General features: G+C 57.5%; 1 protein-coding gene across 5 annotated transcripts; it reads left to right on the top strand.

Moving 5' to 3' along the window:
* The first annotated feature begins 1,468 nt into the window (after positions 1-1,468).
* NLRX1 (NLR family member X1) lies at positions 1,469-13,447 on the top strand. Of its 5 annotated transcripts, none has more exons than XM_060604998.3 (10): positions 1,469-1,493; positions 3,448-3,575; positions 4,131-4,200; positions 4,698-4,786; positions 5,347-5,966; positions 6,551-7,372; positions 10,209-10,804; positions 11,080-11,166; positions 11,900-12,151; positions 12,560-13,447. In XM_060604998.3, exons 2-10 carry the CDS (start codon positions 3,506-3,508, stop codon positions 12,879-12,881), a joined length of 2,928 nt encoding a protein of 975 aa, XP_060460981.2. In that variant the 5' UTR covers positions 1,469-1,493; positions 3,448-3,505; the 3' UTR covers positions 12,882-13,447. The 5 variants fall into 5 exon arrangements, 4 of the variants coding, with proteins under 4 accessions (XP_060460981.2, XP_060460979.2, XP_060460978.2 ...); XR_013550035.2 differs by lacking the exons at positions 1,469-1,493; positions 12,560-13,447 and adding exons at positions 1,813-1,923; positions 11,465-11,576 and having other exon boundaries at positions 11,900-12,011; XM_060604996.3 differs by lacking the exon at positions 1,469-1,493 and adding an exon at positions 1,813-1,923.
* The last annotated feature ends 92 nt before the right edge of the window (positions 13,448-13,539 follow it).

The following is a 13,539-nucleotide window of genomic DNA, read 5'->3' as shown; positions in this document are numbered from 1 at the left end:
CCTGCAGGGGTGTGCCCTCTGCCCGTCCAAGCATGCTTAGGAATGGGCCTGCTCCCCCTGAGTGCCAGCCTCCCCGGACTCAGAGGTCATTTCCTTCAATGCAGCCACCTTCTGTGCCAGGGCCCGTGCAAGGGGCTGGAGGGCAGAGATGATTAAGGCAGTTCTCCACGCTATGGGTCTACAGCACCTGGTGCCCCATCCTGAGGTTGGACGACAGAGCACATGCCCACAGCGTGACTCAGGGTACTTCTGTCCGTGAGATGCCGGTCAAATGATATGTTATTAATAAAGCCGAGATGGCTGTCATACCCACTGGGGGTGGGGGAGGGGAATGGTTTGCTCTGAGCCGTGTCCGGTAACTGCAGCCGGGGGCCATTCTGCCTCGCACGGCTAGGTAAGTGGAGTGAAGCTGGAAGAGTCCCCCAGGTCTGAAATGTCACCCCCGAGACCACATTCACAGCGTTGTCCCCGCCCCCCCCCCCCCCCCCCCCCCCCCCGCCATTCTTCTCCCCTTTCAGAGCTTCTCTTAAAATGAAAATGTGCCATTTCCCCTGCTGTCTGGAATGGCCTGCCCTGCCCTTCCTGGACTTACTCGAGATCCAATTCAAATGTCACCTTCTCTGTCAGAGGCAGTTAGTAACTTCCTCCCCCAGCCTTTCCAAAGGCTTCTGTCTGCCTCCGATGGACCATCATTTGGGCTAGCCGGAGGGGAGCTGCTATGGTCTGGACCCTGCGCGCCTTGTTCCGGTCGCTCAGAACTAACCCCATACCATGTATTCAGTGAATGAACATAGGCCTATGTGTGTTCATGAAATGTCAACACTGTCTTCAGTCCGGATGGACAGTAGAGATCACAAAGCCCTCTTCCCAGCCTTGCCTCAAGGTGCCTCTCTATGGCTTCCCTGTTGCACACCTCTGCTCCGTGCACATCGCACACCTACGTTTGCACGTGGAGGCGGGCCCTGGCTGTGGGCGGTGGGTGGCTGCTCTATCAGCTCCATGGGTCCTGGGTGTGCCCTGTGTGGAGCCACAGGGATGAGAGTGAGGGCTTTGAGGACCAGGAAGCCCCAGGGCGAGGCCATGACAGGGCGCCAGACAAGAAGAGCAGGTTGGGGCGGGAGCGGATCCCTCATTCTTACTCCTTTCTTGATCAAAGTGACCAGAAGCCACACACAGAGGTCTGGGGGCTGAGAGGGCCCGGTACAGAGGGAGGGCCCGCTAAGGCCTTGACTCGGCTCTCTGCCAGGAGGTAGGCTGAGGAGGTGAAGAGGCCCAGAGGGAAGAAATGCCCCGGGGACGGGTAGGTGCCTCAGGAGGGGTGAGGCCGGGAGATCTAGGCCCGGGAACTCTCGTCCCGGCCCTTCCACTTCCTAACTGGGTCAACCTGCGGGAGTCATCCCACCCTCTGAGCGGCAGTTCCTCGGTCTGTACAATGGGCACAACAGCAAGCCCCGCCCGAGAGGGGAGAAGTAATTGGATGGCACCGGCGCCTGGTAACCTGCAGAGGGCAGTCCGGGAGGCGGCGGCGGCGGGGCCAGCCGGGATCGAGGCCCGGAGCCGCGGAGGGCGGGCGCGAAGGGGGGGGGGGGGGGTGACGCACCGGGACGTCCCCGCCCCGGGTCTGCTCCCCGCGGCGCCGGGCTCCGGGCGCCGCGGTCCCCTTCCTCCGCGGGCCGCTGGGGTCCGGGCCGTCCTCCCCGCGGCCCGCGACCGGGGCCTGCTGCCGGGGCGGGCCGGGCTCCGCGCACGAGGGGCGGGGCGGACGGGACGCGCCGAGCGGGGGCCTCTGGGAGGAAGCGGGAGCCGCCGGAGGCCCGCGGGTGAAGGCCCGGGCGGCGCCGAAGCCCCGCGCGCCCCCCCCCCCCGCCCCGGCTGGGCCGCTGCTTCGGGGAGGTCAAGCCCGGGACCCGGAGGAGCGAGCGGGTGCGCTGAGCGGTGGGCTTGCCGGCAGCCTCTCCCCTTGGGCTCCGAGAGCAGCGGGAACGGGGAGAGCTGTTTGGGACCCAGTTTGGAGGGCGGGGAGGAGCTCTGAGCACAGCCCCCGTACTGTTCCTGCTGTGCCCGCTGCTTGGAAATGATCTTTGGAAATTGCCCTCACCGCCGCCCCGCCTGCTCGGCGAGCCCCATCTTGAGGCAGTGGCCCTGGATCTGACTTTCTCCCGCTGAGCTAGTTTCCCCGAGCTTTCTTCTCAGCTTTCCAGGGCCTTCTCTTAAGCCTTCTCCAGCCCCTGGGACCTCGGCTCTGGCCCCCGCCGCTCCACCGGTGGGCCTTGCTGGTGGGTGGGCCCAAGCCCATTTCCCCTGCCCTGAACGTGTCCTGCCCTTAAGGAGCCACATCTCAGGGCAGACTAAGTACCAAATTAGCAGCACGCTCCATTTAAGGGGCATCAGGGTCCCAGGAGAGGGGACCTTGGAGCAGGGTCTTAAAAAATTGGGTAGGATTCCGGCAGGGGAGAAAGGCCATTTCAAGCCGAAGAAAATGTATGAACAGTTAGGAAAGTTGAGAGCAAGAATTTGGTGAGCCTGGCTACTGAGGTAGGGGTTGGGGGCAAACTGAAAAATAGCTTGTGTGGGCCAGGTGTTTGGACTCTTTGCGTAACCCAGGATTGTAGGGAGGTGATTGGTGGCTGAGATGAGGGATTAGAATGGTGTGGGGTGAGACTGAAGGCAGAGAGCGGGGAAGGAGAAGAAGGAGAAGGGGGCACAGAGGCAATGCCATAGGAACAGGCTGGCAAAACGCTGGCACGAGGAGTCGGTAAGGCTGTTTCAAGTGTGTGAAGGGAGAAAGCGTTTCAAGACCCAAGAGGTCAGGTGCCTAGTATAAATGGGGTGCTTGGAAAGATAAAGCAATAAAGTAACTAAAAGGGGTGGGGGGGGGGGTGAGGAGTGTATGGGCGAAGCATGGAGCACAGGCAGGATGGCCATATGGAGATGTCAAGTAGGAAGTCATCCATTCATTTATTATTTATGCCAGCCTCAAAGGCGGCTTACATAAAAGTCATAGAATAGATAAAGTGATGAAATCATTAAAACTCAGCCAACAGGACCCGAGAGCTGGGAAAAGTGGATAATTGTTACTTGAAAACGTCGGCTCAGAAAAGCCGTTGAAAATGAACACAGGACTCATCTGAGCCTGCTGGCAGCCAAGCGAAAACGACGCCTAAATAAAGTAGTTCACCAGGCTGGAACTCGAGAGAAAGGCATTCGTTGAAGGCTCAGGGGTAGTAGGAGATGAAACGGAATCCCTCGAGTAGGGGGTGTAGGGGAGGGAGTCGATCTGAAGCCAGGTCAAGGCTTTGGCAATGCTGACATTTAAGGCAAGGCTGATGCTCCCTGAGGAGAAAGGCCTTTCTGTGGCCTGCACGGGGAGATGGGAGTGGGGAGGTGTGTGTGTGTGTGTGTGTGTGTGTGTGTGTGTGTGGTCCATTCACAGAAGTCTTCTTACAGGGGAACAGGAAAGAAGGTGGCGTGCTAAGTCCCCCGGGCTCTGACCTTCTTTCCTACCATGTGGTGGGTTTGCCACTTGCCCGGGGCCTCTTGGGGCCCTGGTCTGGGAAGAGTACTCCAGTCAGCAGGTGAGCAGGAAGAAGCAGTTTCTGTTTCTACATTCCTCTTCAGGGTCCAGATGGTGTCTCCAAGAGGGCAGGGATCCAGATACCAGGTGTGCTAGCCCTAACTGTGCTCCAGGAGCTGTTGGCCTTGGGCGAGCCACCTCACCTCCCTGAGCTTCCTTTTTCCCATCCTAAAATAAGGGAGTCAAGCTAGATGACCTTTGAGGGTCCCCGTAGCTATAGGAGTCTAGGATCCCTTGTCTGATTTCGTTTTGCGTTCAGCAGACATTTCTTAAGTATGTGCTATGTGCCAGACCCTGTGCTAGGTTCTAAGTATGTAATTATGAACGAAAACAGACGGAGTCCCTGCTCTCGTGGAGGGGGTGGGGCAGAAATGTCTGTTAATCAAATAATCATACAACAAGATATAAAATTGCATGGTAACTGCTACAGAGGGCAGAACACGATGTTCTGCGAACAAATGATGGGGGATTTAATGTAGACACGGAGTCTGTGTATTGGTGGGAAAATGTGGGTGGGATCTGGGTGCTATTTCTTCCTTCCCCTTTCCCTCTGTAGATGGACGGATCCCCTTCCTGATCCACTGGAGTTGGCCCCATAAAGGGGAGCGTCCCCTTGGGCTCTCTAGGTGAGGCCTCCATGCCATGCCTTAGGACACATCTGGGCATAGCTGAGTAGCCTGGGAAGGGGCAGGACTCGGAGAGGTCTTGATCTCTCGGGAGTGAGATTGGCTTTTCTGAGGGTGGGGAGGGTACAGAGTCAGCTACCAGGCCTAAGATGAAGTCGGTTTACATGATCTACAGTACAAGCGACGGTGGGCAGCCAGAGGGAGGATCTGTGGGAAGTGGGTGGAGTCTGGCAGTGGCCAGCCTGAGCTCCAGGCGGGCAGTCAGCAGAGTGGTGTGGGGGGGGGGGGGTGGCGGGGTGGGGTGCGGTGAGCGGGACAAAGACCTCAGTCCCCGGGAAGGGTGTGAGAGTCTGATAAGGCTCTCGACTTGGGTATCCAGGGTCAGGCCTGGATCTCAGGAAGCTCAAAGTCCAGCAGTTCAGACGGGCCTGGGTTCTGAGCCTGTGCAGAGGCTGAGCCCAGTAGCCGAGCCCCAGCTCAACCCTTCTTGCTCTCAGGGCCTTTATACGTCACCATGGAAGCTCAGCAGGCAGTGGTCCTCCATCCAGAAGGCATGGACAGCTGTTCCAGGGCATCTCTGCATCTGGTAAAGAGAATGGCTGCTCAGTCAGCCTGAGGAGAGGGGCGGAATGGGATCCTAGTGATGGGGATTGATGGGGGGCGAGGGGGGGGAAGTTGGGTCTGGAGGGAGAAGCAGGCAGGAAGAAGGAGACAGAGAGGATCCATCAACTCCCCTCACCCCATCGTCCACCTGTCCATGTATCCCTTCCTGCAACACTTGTGCAGTATACTCTTAGCGCACTTAGCGTATACAAAGCACTGGTGGGGGGGATATATCACATCTGCCCTCAACAAACCGGGGGTCTGACATTCAGGTGGAGATTGCGCACACACAACCACACAACCAGTCAACCCAGGTTTGGTGTCACTTGTCTCACGGCTCACCGCTCTCTGCCATGGGCGTTCCAAACTCTCTGGACAGTCTTGTCTGAGGGAGTCCTCTGTGCACAGCATCGTTCTGGGTCTCGGTATCCTGGTCCTGTGATTCGATTCTGCTGCCTGACCCTACCACCTCCCTGGCCAGCCCTAAGCTCCTGCATCTTCCAGCCCCTTTCCTTGACCCATTCCCCTTGCCTTCCCATCCAGAAGCTGTCCAGCGCTATCGCCGGAATCTGGCCGAGTGGTTCAGCCGACTGCCCAGAGAAGAGCGCCGGTTCGGCCCGACTTTTGCACTAGACACGGTCCATGTAGACCCTGTGATCCGCGAGAGCAGCCCAGATGAGCTGTTTCGCCCAACGGCAGAGCTGGCCCTGGAGCATCAGCCACCCCTAGCCGGTCTCCCCGCACTGGCTCTGTCCCAGCTCTTTGACCCAGATGCCTGTGGGCGCCAGGTGCAGACAGTGGTGCTCTATGGGACAGTGGGCACGGGGAAGAGCACACTCGTGCGCAAGATGGTCTTGGACTGGTGTTACGGGCAGCTGCCAGCCTTCGAGCTGCTCATCCCCTTCTCCTGCGAGGATCTGTCATCCCTGGGCCCTGCCCCCGCCTCCTTGTGCCAACTTGTGGCTCAGCGCTACACGCCCCTGAAGGAGATTCTGCCCCTGCTGGCTGCTGCTGGGTCCCGCCTGCTCTTTGTGCTCCATGGCTTAGAGCATCTCAACCTCGACTTCCGGTTAGCCGGAACAGGGCTTTGCAGTGACCCCGAGGAGCCAGAGGCGCCAGCTGCCATCATTGTCAACCTGCTGCGCAAATACATGCTGCCCGAGGTGAGTGGCCCCCTGCCTCACCGCTGCTGCCCCTAACTTGCCTCCTAAAGACCTGTGTGTCCCGAGCCCTTGTGTTTTATTGGTGTGGGGGCATAGGTTCTTGGTTAGTTCAAACCTGCCCCTCCACTTCCCAGCTGTGTGTCTTTAAGCCAGTCAGTAACTTCCCCAAGCTCTGTTCCTTCTCTCCTAGAGCTATACTCAACTGAGACACTGCATAGGAAGTACTTTAACACGGTGCCCTGGATCCTAGTGGAGGCTCAGTAATTGTTAGTTATAATTATTATAGTCGCCATCATTTTCTTTTTTTTTTTTTTTTTTTTAAGTTTTTATTTATTTGAGAAAGAGGGGGGAAGAGAGGGAGAGAGCGAATCCCAAGCAGGCTCTGCGCTGACTTGGGGCTTGAACCGATGAACCATAAGACCGTGACCTGAGCCGAAGTTGGATGCTTCACCAACTGAGCCACCCGGGTGCCCTGTGGGCATCATCATCTCCATCCTGGGACACTCAATCTTCAGGGGCTCTCTGGAGAGTGAGGCCATCAGGACACAAAGGTCTTGCTTAACTCTCAACCGTGCCGTTCCCAGGCCAGCATTCTGGTGACCACCCGGCCCTCCGCCATCGGCCGAATCCCCAGCAAGTATGTGGGCCGCTATGGCCAGATCTGTGGCTTCTCTGATACCAACCTGCAGAAGCTCTACTTCCAGCTCCGCCTCAACCAGCCAGACTGTGAGTACGGTGCTGGGGGTGCAGGGATCTCGGCCACGCCAGCTCAGCGTGACAATCTGGTGCAGATGCTCTCCCGGAACCTGGAGGGGCACCACCAGATCGCCGCCGCCTGCTTCCTGCCCTCCTATTGCTGGCTTGTCTGTGCCACCTTGCACTTCCTGCACGCTCCCACGCCGGCTGGACAGACCCTCACGAGCATTTACACCAGCTTCCTGCGTCTGAACTTCAGTGGGGAGATGCTGGACAGCACTGACCCCTCCAAGCTGTCCCTAATGGCCTATGCAGCCCGAACCATGGGCAAGTTGGCCTACGAGGGGGTGTCCTCCCGCAAGACCTACTTCTCCGAAGAGGATGTCCGTGGCTGCCTGGAAGCTGGCATGAAGACTGAAGAAGAGTTCCAGCTGCTACGTGTCTTCCGCCGGGACGCCCTGAGGTTTTTTCTGGCCCCGTGTGTGGAACCAGGGCGCCAGGGCACCTTTGTGTTCACCGTGCCTGCCATGCAGGAATACCTGGCCGCCCTCTACATCGTGCTGGGTTTGCGGAAGACGACCCTGCAGCGGGTGGGCAAGGAAGTGGCCGAGCTCGTGGGCCGCGTCGGGGAGGACGTCAGTCTGGTCCTGGGCATTGTGGCCAAGCTTCTACCCCTGCGAGCCCTGCCTCTGCTCTTCAACCTGCTCAAGGTAACGGCCCAGCACCCTGGGCTCTCAGCCCCCCTATCCCCCGTTCACCCCCTTGCTCCTCTCCCAGAAGGAAACCGCCACTTCCTGTGTAGCTGTGAATCTTCTTCTTGACTCTGGTTTCAGATTTGGGCAATCTGGCTTTTAGTGGGATTGAGACATAAGGGAAGGGGGAGCAGGAAACCACAGACTGGGGAAGGCTTGATGGCTGGGAGGAGGATGTGAGGGCGCAGGCACTTTAGTCACAATCCTATGACCCTAATGACGGTTTTCTTTTTGCCTCTCTTCTGGCCTTTGTCGGTGGGAGGCAGGAGTCGCGCTACAGTCCAGGGTCTGGCCTCTTCTTTGCAGGCCCAGAAACTCCAATGTATCTGTTCCCTTGGAGGTGGTTAGACTCCGGGAATGATGACTCATTCTAACTAAATCACCAGAGACAAGTTTATAAAGCAGATGCCGTTTTATTCATTTATACCAGGAGGAGAAATGGCATTGATAATTGGCTTAGGATAGCGCAGGCCTGCTCCAGAGTCCAAATTACAGGCCCAAGGACTGTGCTGTGAGCAGGACAGACGTGCTAAGTTTTTGAGGGGAAGAAGGATCCACCTTCTGGTGATGTCTACCAGGTGCCTTGTGAATGAAATCTTATTATGATCCCTTTTTAGAATCCTAAGAAAAATCGTAAGAGACCGAGGCTCACAGAGGCTAAGTAACTTGCCCAAGGTCACCCAGATAGTAAGCGGGATAGCTGGGATCTGGGTCCAGGTTTAGGAGTCTGAACCCTGTGCTCTCTCTGCCAAACTTTACTGGTGTGTGATAGATGTTTCTGTTAAGCTTTGGTGCCTTGCTAGGTAACCCTGGTCCTCTCTAGGAATGCATCAGTAACTCTTCTTTGGGAGGTAGAACCCTGGTCAGTGCTGGCAAAATGTTAACAGGTTTTCCTCTTTATAGGCACCGAAGCATAATGTTTAGGAGCAGGGATTCAGTAATTCAGCTCTATGGGATTAAATCCAGGCTCTGCCATTTACTAGCTGTGTGATCTTGGACAAGTTACTTAACTGCTATGTGCCTCCAAGTCTTACCTGTTAAATGGGGATAACAGAATCTATATCATTTGGCCTAATATGAGGAGTAAATGTATTCATCCTCAGGATCTGATACGTAATAAGTGCTATTTATTGTTTGTTAGACAGAAAAACAGGCTCGGGAAGCCCACCCTTTCCCACACCATAGGCTCAGACGGGAAGGTAATGGCCATTGCTCAGGCCAGCCCAGCCCTTTGAGGATGTGTTTGCCTTCTCTGGGTTACAGTGAGAGGTTGTGGTCTCCTGACAGGATTCCAGAAGCCCCTCAGTGCACCAAATTGTTAGCACCACAACTCCGGCCCTCTGGGAGGGAGGGCTGCTGAGCAGAATGCTGGTCCGATTTGTTTCTTCACAAGCCTATTGACTCAGCTTCGCAGGGTGACATTTTCTCATGTTGTCACCATGTGACTGTTGAGGGAGGAGCGCTATAACCTCCATGGCAGAGACCTGACCTGTAAAAAGGGAAAAAAGAAACCAAACCAGCCGTTAGAGGAGGTTCCACAAAACAACCTCGTGGCTCCTTGTCAGAGCCACGGGCCCTCCTTGCCTTGCACCCAGGCAAGGACGGGAGACGATGTCCCAAACCTCCTAAATGTTAATTTCCCCAACAAACATTTGAGCGCCTGCTGTATACCAGGCAATGTGTTAGGTTCTGGGGAAGGACCAATGAACCAAACCCCAGATTTCCGCCCTTTCTGGTCCTCCAGGGGGAACACAAACATGTCCCTGTGACCGTGTGATTTAAAACTATGGTTTGGCACCCGGGTGGCTCAGTTGGTCAAGCGTCCAACATCAGCTCAGGTCATGATCTCACAGTGTGCCAGTTCGAGCCCCCCCATCGGGCTTTGCCACTGTCAGCACAGAGCCTGCTCCAGATCTTCTACTCCCCTCTCTCTCTGTCCCTCCTCGACTTGCGTGCTCTCTCTCAAAAATAAACAGAACACTAGAAAAAATGAAAACTAAAAAAAAATAAATAAATAAATGAGATTTATGGTAAGTGCCTGGAAAGCAAAGTTGCAGGTGCTGTGAAAATGTGTAAGTGGGGGACCTGATGGGTGTGTGTGTGTGTGTGTGTGTGTGTGTGTGTGTGTGAAACACTTCTCTGCAGGAAGAGCATTTAACCTGACCCTGGAGCATAGCCAAGGAGAAGAATTGGGGAGGGGAGTCACCCCAGAAAGAGAATACAGCTTTGAAGGAATGGAACCGTGGTACTGTCGAAAAATAATAATAATGACAAAAACCGAAAGGACAGAAGCAGAGCGCGTGAGCGTAAGAAGTCTGTAGCTGAAGGCAGTGTGGCTGGCAGGGCCTCGAAGGAGCAAGAGCGACATCAGTCTTTGTTGCTGGGGTGACCGTGATGATGTGGAAGATGAGGATATCTTCGTAGCAGCACCTCGCCTGGTACCAAACCAAATGCAAAATAGATATGAATTCCTTCCCACCACCGGGCTTGCAAGTGTATGGGGTGTCTGGGAGAAAGAATTTCCTAATGTCAGGAATGTAGGACACAAGTATCGAGAGGTGGCTGTGGAAAGGTCAAATTGGGGCCAAATTATGACAAGTTTTCTATTCCGCGTGGGCAGTGGGGAGCCACGGCGGGTGCTGCCGTGGGGGAGTAGTATGATCAGACAAATCGTGCTGGGGGTTTAAGGGAGACGGTGAGGCCGGATGGGCAGGGAGAATGCACCTTCCGCTGAGCTTTGAAGGCCGAGCGGGCACACAGGAGGCTGCAGCACCGTCCCCGTGTCCCCTCCCAGGTGGTTCCAAGAGTGTTTGGGCGCGTGGTGGGTAAGAGCCGCGAGGCGGTGGCCCAGGCCATGGTGCTGGAGATGTTCCGAGAGGAGGACTACTACAACGACGATGTCCTGGACCAGATGGGTGCCAGTATCCTGGGCGTGGAGGGCCCCCGGCGCCATCCAGACGAGCCTCCCGATGATGAGGTCTTTGAGCTCTTCCCCATGTTCATGGGAGGGCTTCTGTCCGCGCACAACCGGGCCGTGCTGGCTCAGCTCGGCTGCCCCATCAAGAACCTGGATGCCCTGGAGAACGCCCAGGCCATCAAGAAGAAGCTGGGCAAGCTGGGCCGGCAGGTGCTGCCCCCATCAGAGCTCCTGGACCACCTGTTCTTCCACTATGAGTTCCAGAATCAGCGCTTCTCTGCTGAGGTGCTCAGCTCCCTGCGCCAGCTCAACCTGGCCGGTGTGCGCATGACACCCCTCAAGTGCACAGTGGTGGCAGCTGTGCTGGGCAGCGGAAGGCACGCCCTGGATGAGGTGAACTTGGCCTCCTGTCAGCTGGACCCTGCCGGGCTGTGCACACTCAGGCCTGTCTTCCTGCGTGCCCGGAAGCTGGGGTGAGGACCCGCCTTCAAGCATGGGCCGGAAGTCAGGAGAGGGTTGGGGGTGAAGAGGTGGGAAGAGAAGGTGCTGGGGAGACCAAAGGTAGTGAGGAAGGACCAGGGGGCGGGACGAGGAAGTCTGGGGTGCGTGGAGGTGACAAGCAATAGAAGGGAGGGCTGCGTGGGCTTTGAGAGGCAGGATGGTGAGAAAAGGGCATGGTGGGTGGGCAGGCTCCATGCTGAACTCCTCCCTTGCTTCTCACCTCCCCTCTGGCCACTTTCCGTCCCAGCTTGCAACTCAACAGCCTGGGCCCCGAGGCCTGCAGCGACCTCCGAGACCTGCTGCTGCACGACCAGTGCCAGATCACCACCCTGCGGTGAGTGTTTCGGGACCGGTGGGGGAGGGCTGGAGGGAGGCTCTGGCCATCCTGCTGGCAGGCTAAGGTCAACGGTGAGCCTCCCGCCTCAACACACCTGGCGCTGGCCCACCCCTGGTGTGGTGAAGGGGGTGGGGGCCTAGACCCCGTCCTGCCGCCCAGGTCCAGTACAAGCAGCGGGGTGGAGGAAAGCCGCCACCGGGAATAGGTGCCTCTCTGGTGGCTAAAATCAGCGTGGGTCCGGGGGAATAATAGCCAGGCCGGTTGCCTGGCAACAGTGCCGCTGATGCTCTCCCAGGATTTTCCCTGTCGCCTCACAAGGATGACCCTAATGCTGGGCACTCAGCAGATGCTTCCAAAGCGCTGACTGGTTTACTAGGAACCCAGAAGCCTGGTTGGAGTAAGAGGAGGTGAATGAAGAGGGGGAGGGCAAGGGGCAGGGCGGTCTGGGGAGGAGGTGAAAAAAGGAAGGAGAAGAGAAGTGGTAACGATGAAGAGAGGTGGGTCAGCAGAAGAGAATGGAAGGAAGGAGGAGAAGCCAGCCCCCACCCTGCTCTGCCTCCTGTGCGCTCTACCACACCCCTGTTTCTCGGTGCTCTTCTCCCCGGCCCGCACACCTTTGTGTCCAGGCTCCCCCCACCCCAGGCCGTGTATCCTTTCGGTCCAAGTCCCACCGCCCAGCGCAGGGCATCTGTCGTGGGCCCTCATAACGTTGGGGTGCTTGTGGCCGTAGGCTGTCCAACAACCCGCTGACGGCGGCCGGTGTGGCCCTGCTGCTGGAGGGGCTGGCCGGAAACACCTCACTGACACACCTTTCCCTGCTGCATACGGGCCTTGGGGACGAGGGCCTGGAGCTGCTGGCCACCCAGCTGGACCGTAATCAACAGCTGCAGGAGCTGAACGTGGCCTACAATGGTGCTGGCGACACAGCGGCCCTGGCCCTGGCCCAAGCTGCCCAGGACCACCCCTCCCTGGAGCTGCTGCAGTGAGTCTTGTCCTCGGTGCCATCCCCCCACCCCAGCCCTTCAGTCTCCCTCCTGTCTCCACTGCATTCTTCCTGCCCTAGGGCCTACCCTCTACCCCTGCCTTCTCTCTGGTCCTCACGGACCCGCTTCGGAACCGACCCACGCCTTGCCCCGCCCCGATTCCCTACTACCGTTTCTCTTCGAGTCCTAGTGGCTGCATCCCTACTGTCCCGGATCCTGCTGAATTTAGATGTCATCTCCACCTCCTGTTGGCCACCCCCCTCCATCTCTGGCTCATCTCACACACCCCATCGCATTCCAGAGCCAGGGGAGGAGTCGTGAGGACCCCCCAGGCTCTGTCCCGTCCACCCTCTGCCCTCCTTCTCAGAGCCCCGCTGAATGGCATCTTCTATTTTCTCTCCTTCTAGCCTCTACTTCAATGAGCTGAGCTCAGAGGGCCGCCAGGCCCTGCGGGATGTGGCGAGCACTGCTAAAGGTGGTGCCCGGGTCGTGGTATCGCTGACAGAGGGGACAGCAGTGTCTGAGTACTGGTCGGTGATCCTTAGTGAAGTCCAGCGGAACCTCAACAGCTGGGATCGCAGTCGTGTCCGGCGCCACCTTGAGCTGCTGCTTCGAGATCTGGAAGACAGCCGAGGGGATACCCTTAACCCCTGGCGCAAGGCCCAGCTGCTGCGAGTGGAGGGTGAGGTCAGGGCCCTCCTGGAGCAGCTGGGAGGCCCTGGAAGCTGAAGCAGTGGCGGCAGTCACCGAGCTATGTGACCCCTGGCCCCAAGACCCTTCCCTCTGTGGCCTCCTGGTTTGCACTACTACTTCCAGAAAGATCCCTGTGGGGCTGGAGGTAAAGGATAGGGCACAACTGTGCCAGTTGCTCTCCCGGGGCGTGTCCAACCATTGCTCCCCCAAGTCTGGAATTGCCAGGGTCATGGAACGTGCCTCCTACCATTCAGCTAGGGCTGAGAAAGACTCTTCATGTGGCATCTTGGCAGCCAGTCGCCCTGTGGCACCACCAACCTTACCTCCATCCTCTCGAGGAGCTTCCGAGTGTGCCACCAGGGGGCGCACTTCTCCCGCCCGCCTCACCGGTGGTGTTGCCAATCAGATGCGTTGGAGGGCCTCCACCTTCTGCCTTTCTGCTCATCAGAGGACACGGAGGATGCCCGGAGCCACTTTCCTCTCTTGTTGGTGCCTTCTCCTCACCTTCACGCCCCCTTTCTCACAATCGTACTTATGCTCAGTGGCTCCGAGGGGCCTGTGCACTGCCCTGCTTCTATTAAAAAGCTGTGTCTTCTACCTACTATGGCCTCCTTCTTGCCTGATGCTTTCAAGAAGGGGCGCTGTTTTCGGACCACTTTGTTGTAGGTGGTTCTTGGACGCTAGGTTCAGAGGC

This window comes from Panthera onca, chromosome D1, assembly GCF_046562875.1.
Source record: "Panthera onca isolate mPanOnc1 chromosome D1, mPanOnc1 haplotype 2, whole genome shotgun sequence".
In the NCBI taxonomy this organism is placed as follows: domain Eukaryota; kingdom Metazoa; phylum Chordata; class Mammalia; order Carnivora; family Felidae; genus Panthera; species Panthera onca.
This window is presented reverse-complemented; position numbering and strand designations above follow the sequence as displayed.

Coding starts and splice junctions, on each gene's coding strand:
- NLRX1 (XM_060604998.3), top strand. CDS start 3,506: ATGTGGTGGGTTTGCCACTTGCCCGGGGCCTCTTGGGGCCCTGGTCTG. Junction 3,576..4,130: donor AAGAGTACTCCAGTCAGCAG/GTGAGCAGGAAG, acceptor TTCCCTCTGTAG/ATGGACGGATCCCCTTCCTG. Junction 7,373..10,208: donor TGCTCTTCAACCTGCTCAAG/GTAACGGCCCAG, acceptor GTCCCCTCCCAG/GTGGTTCCAAGAGTGTTTGG.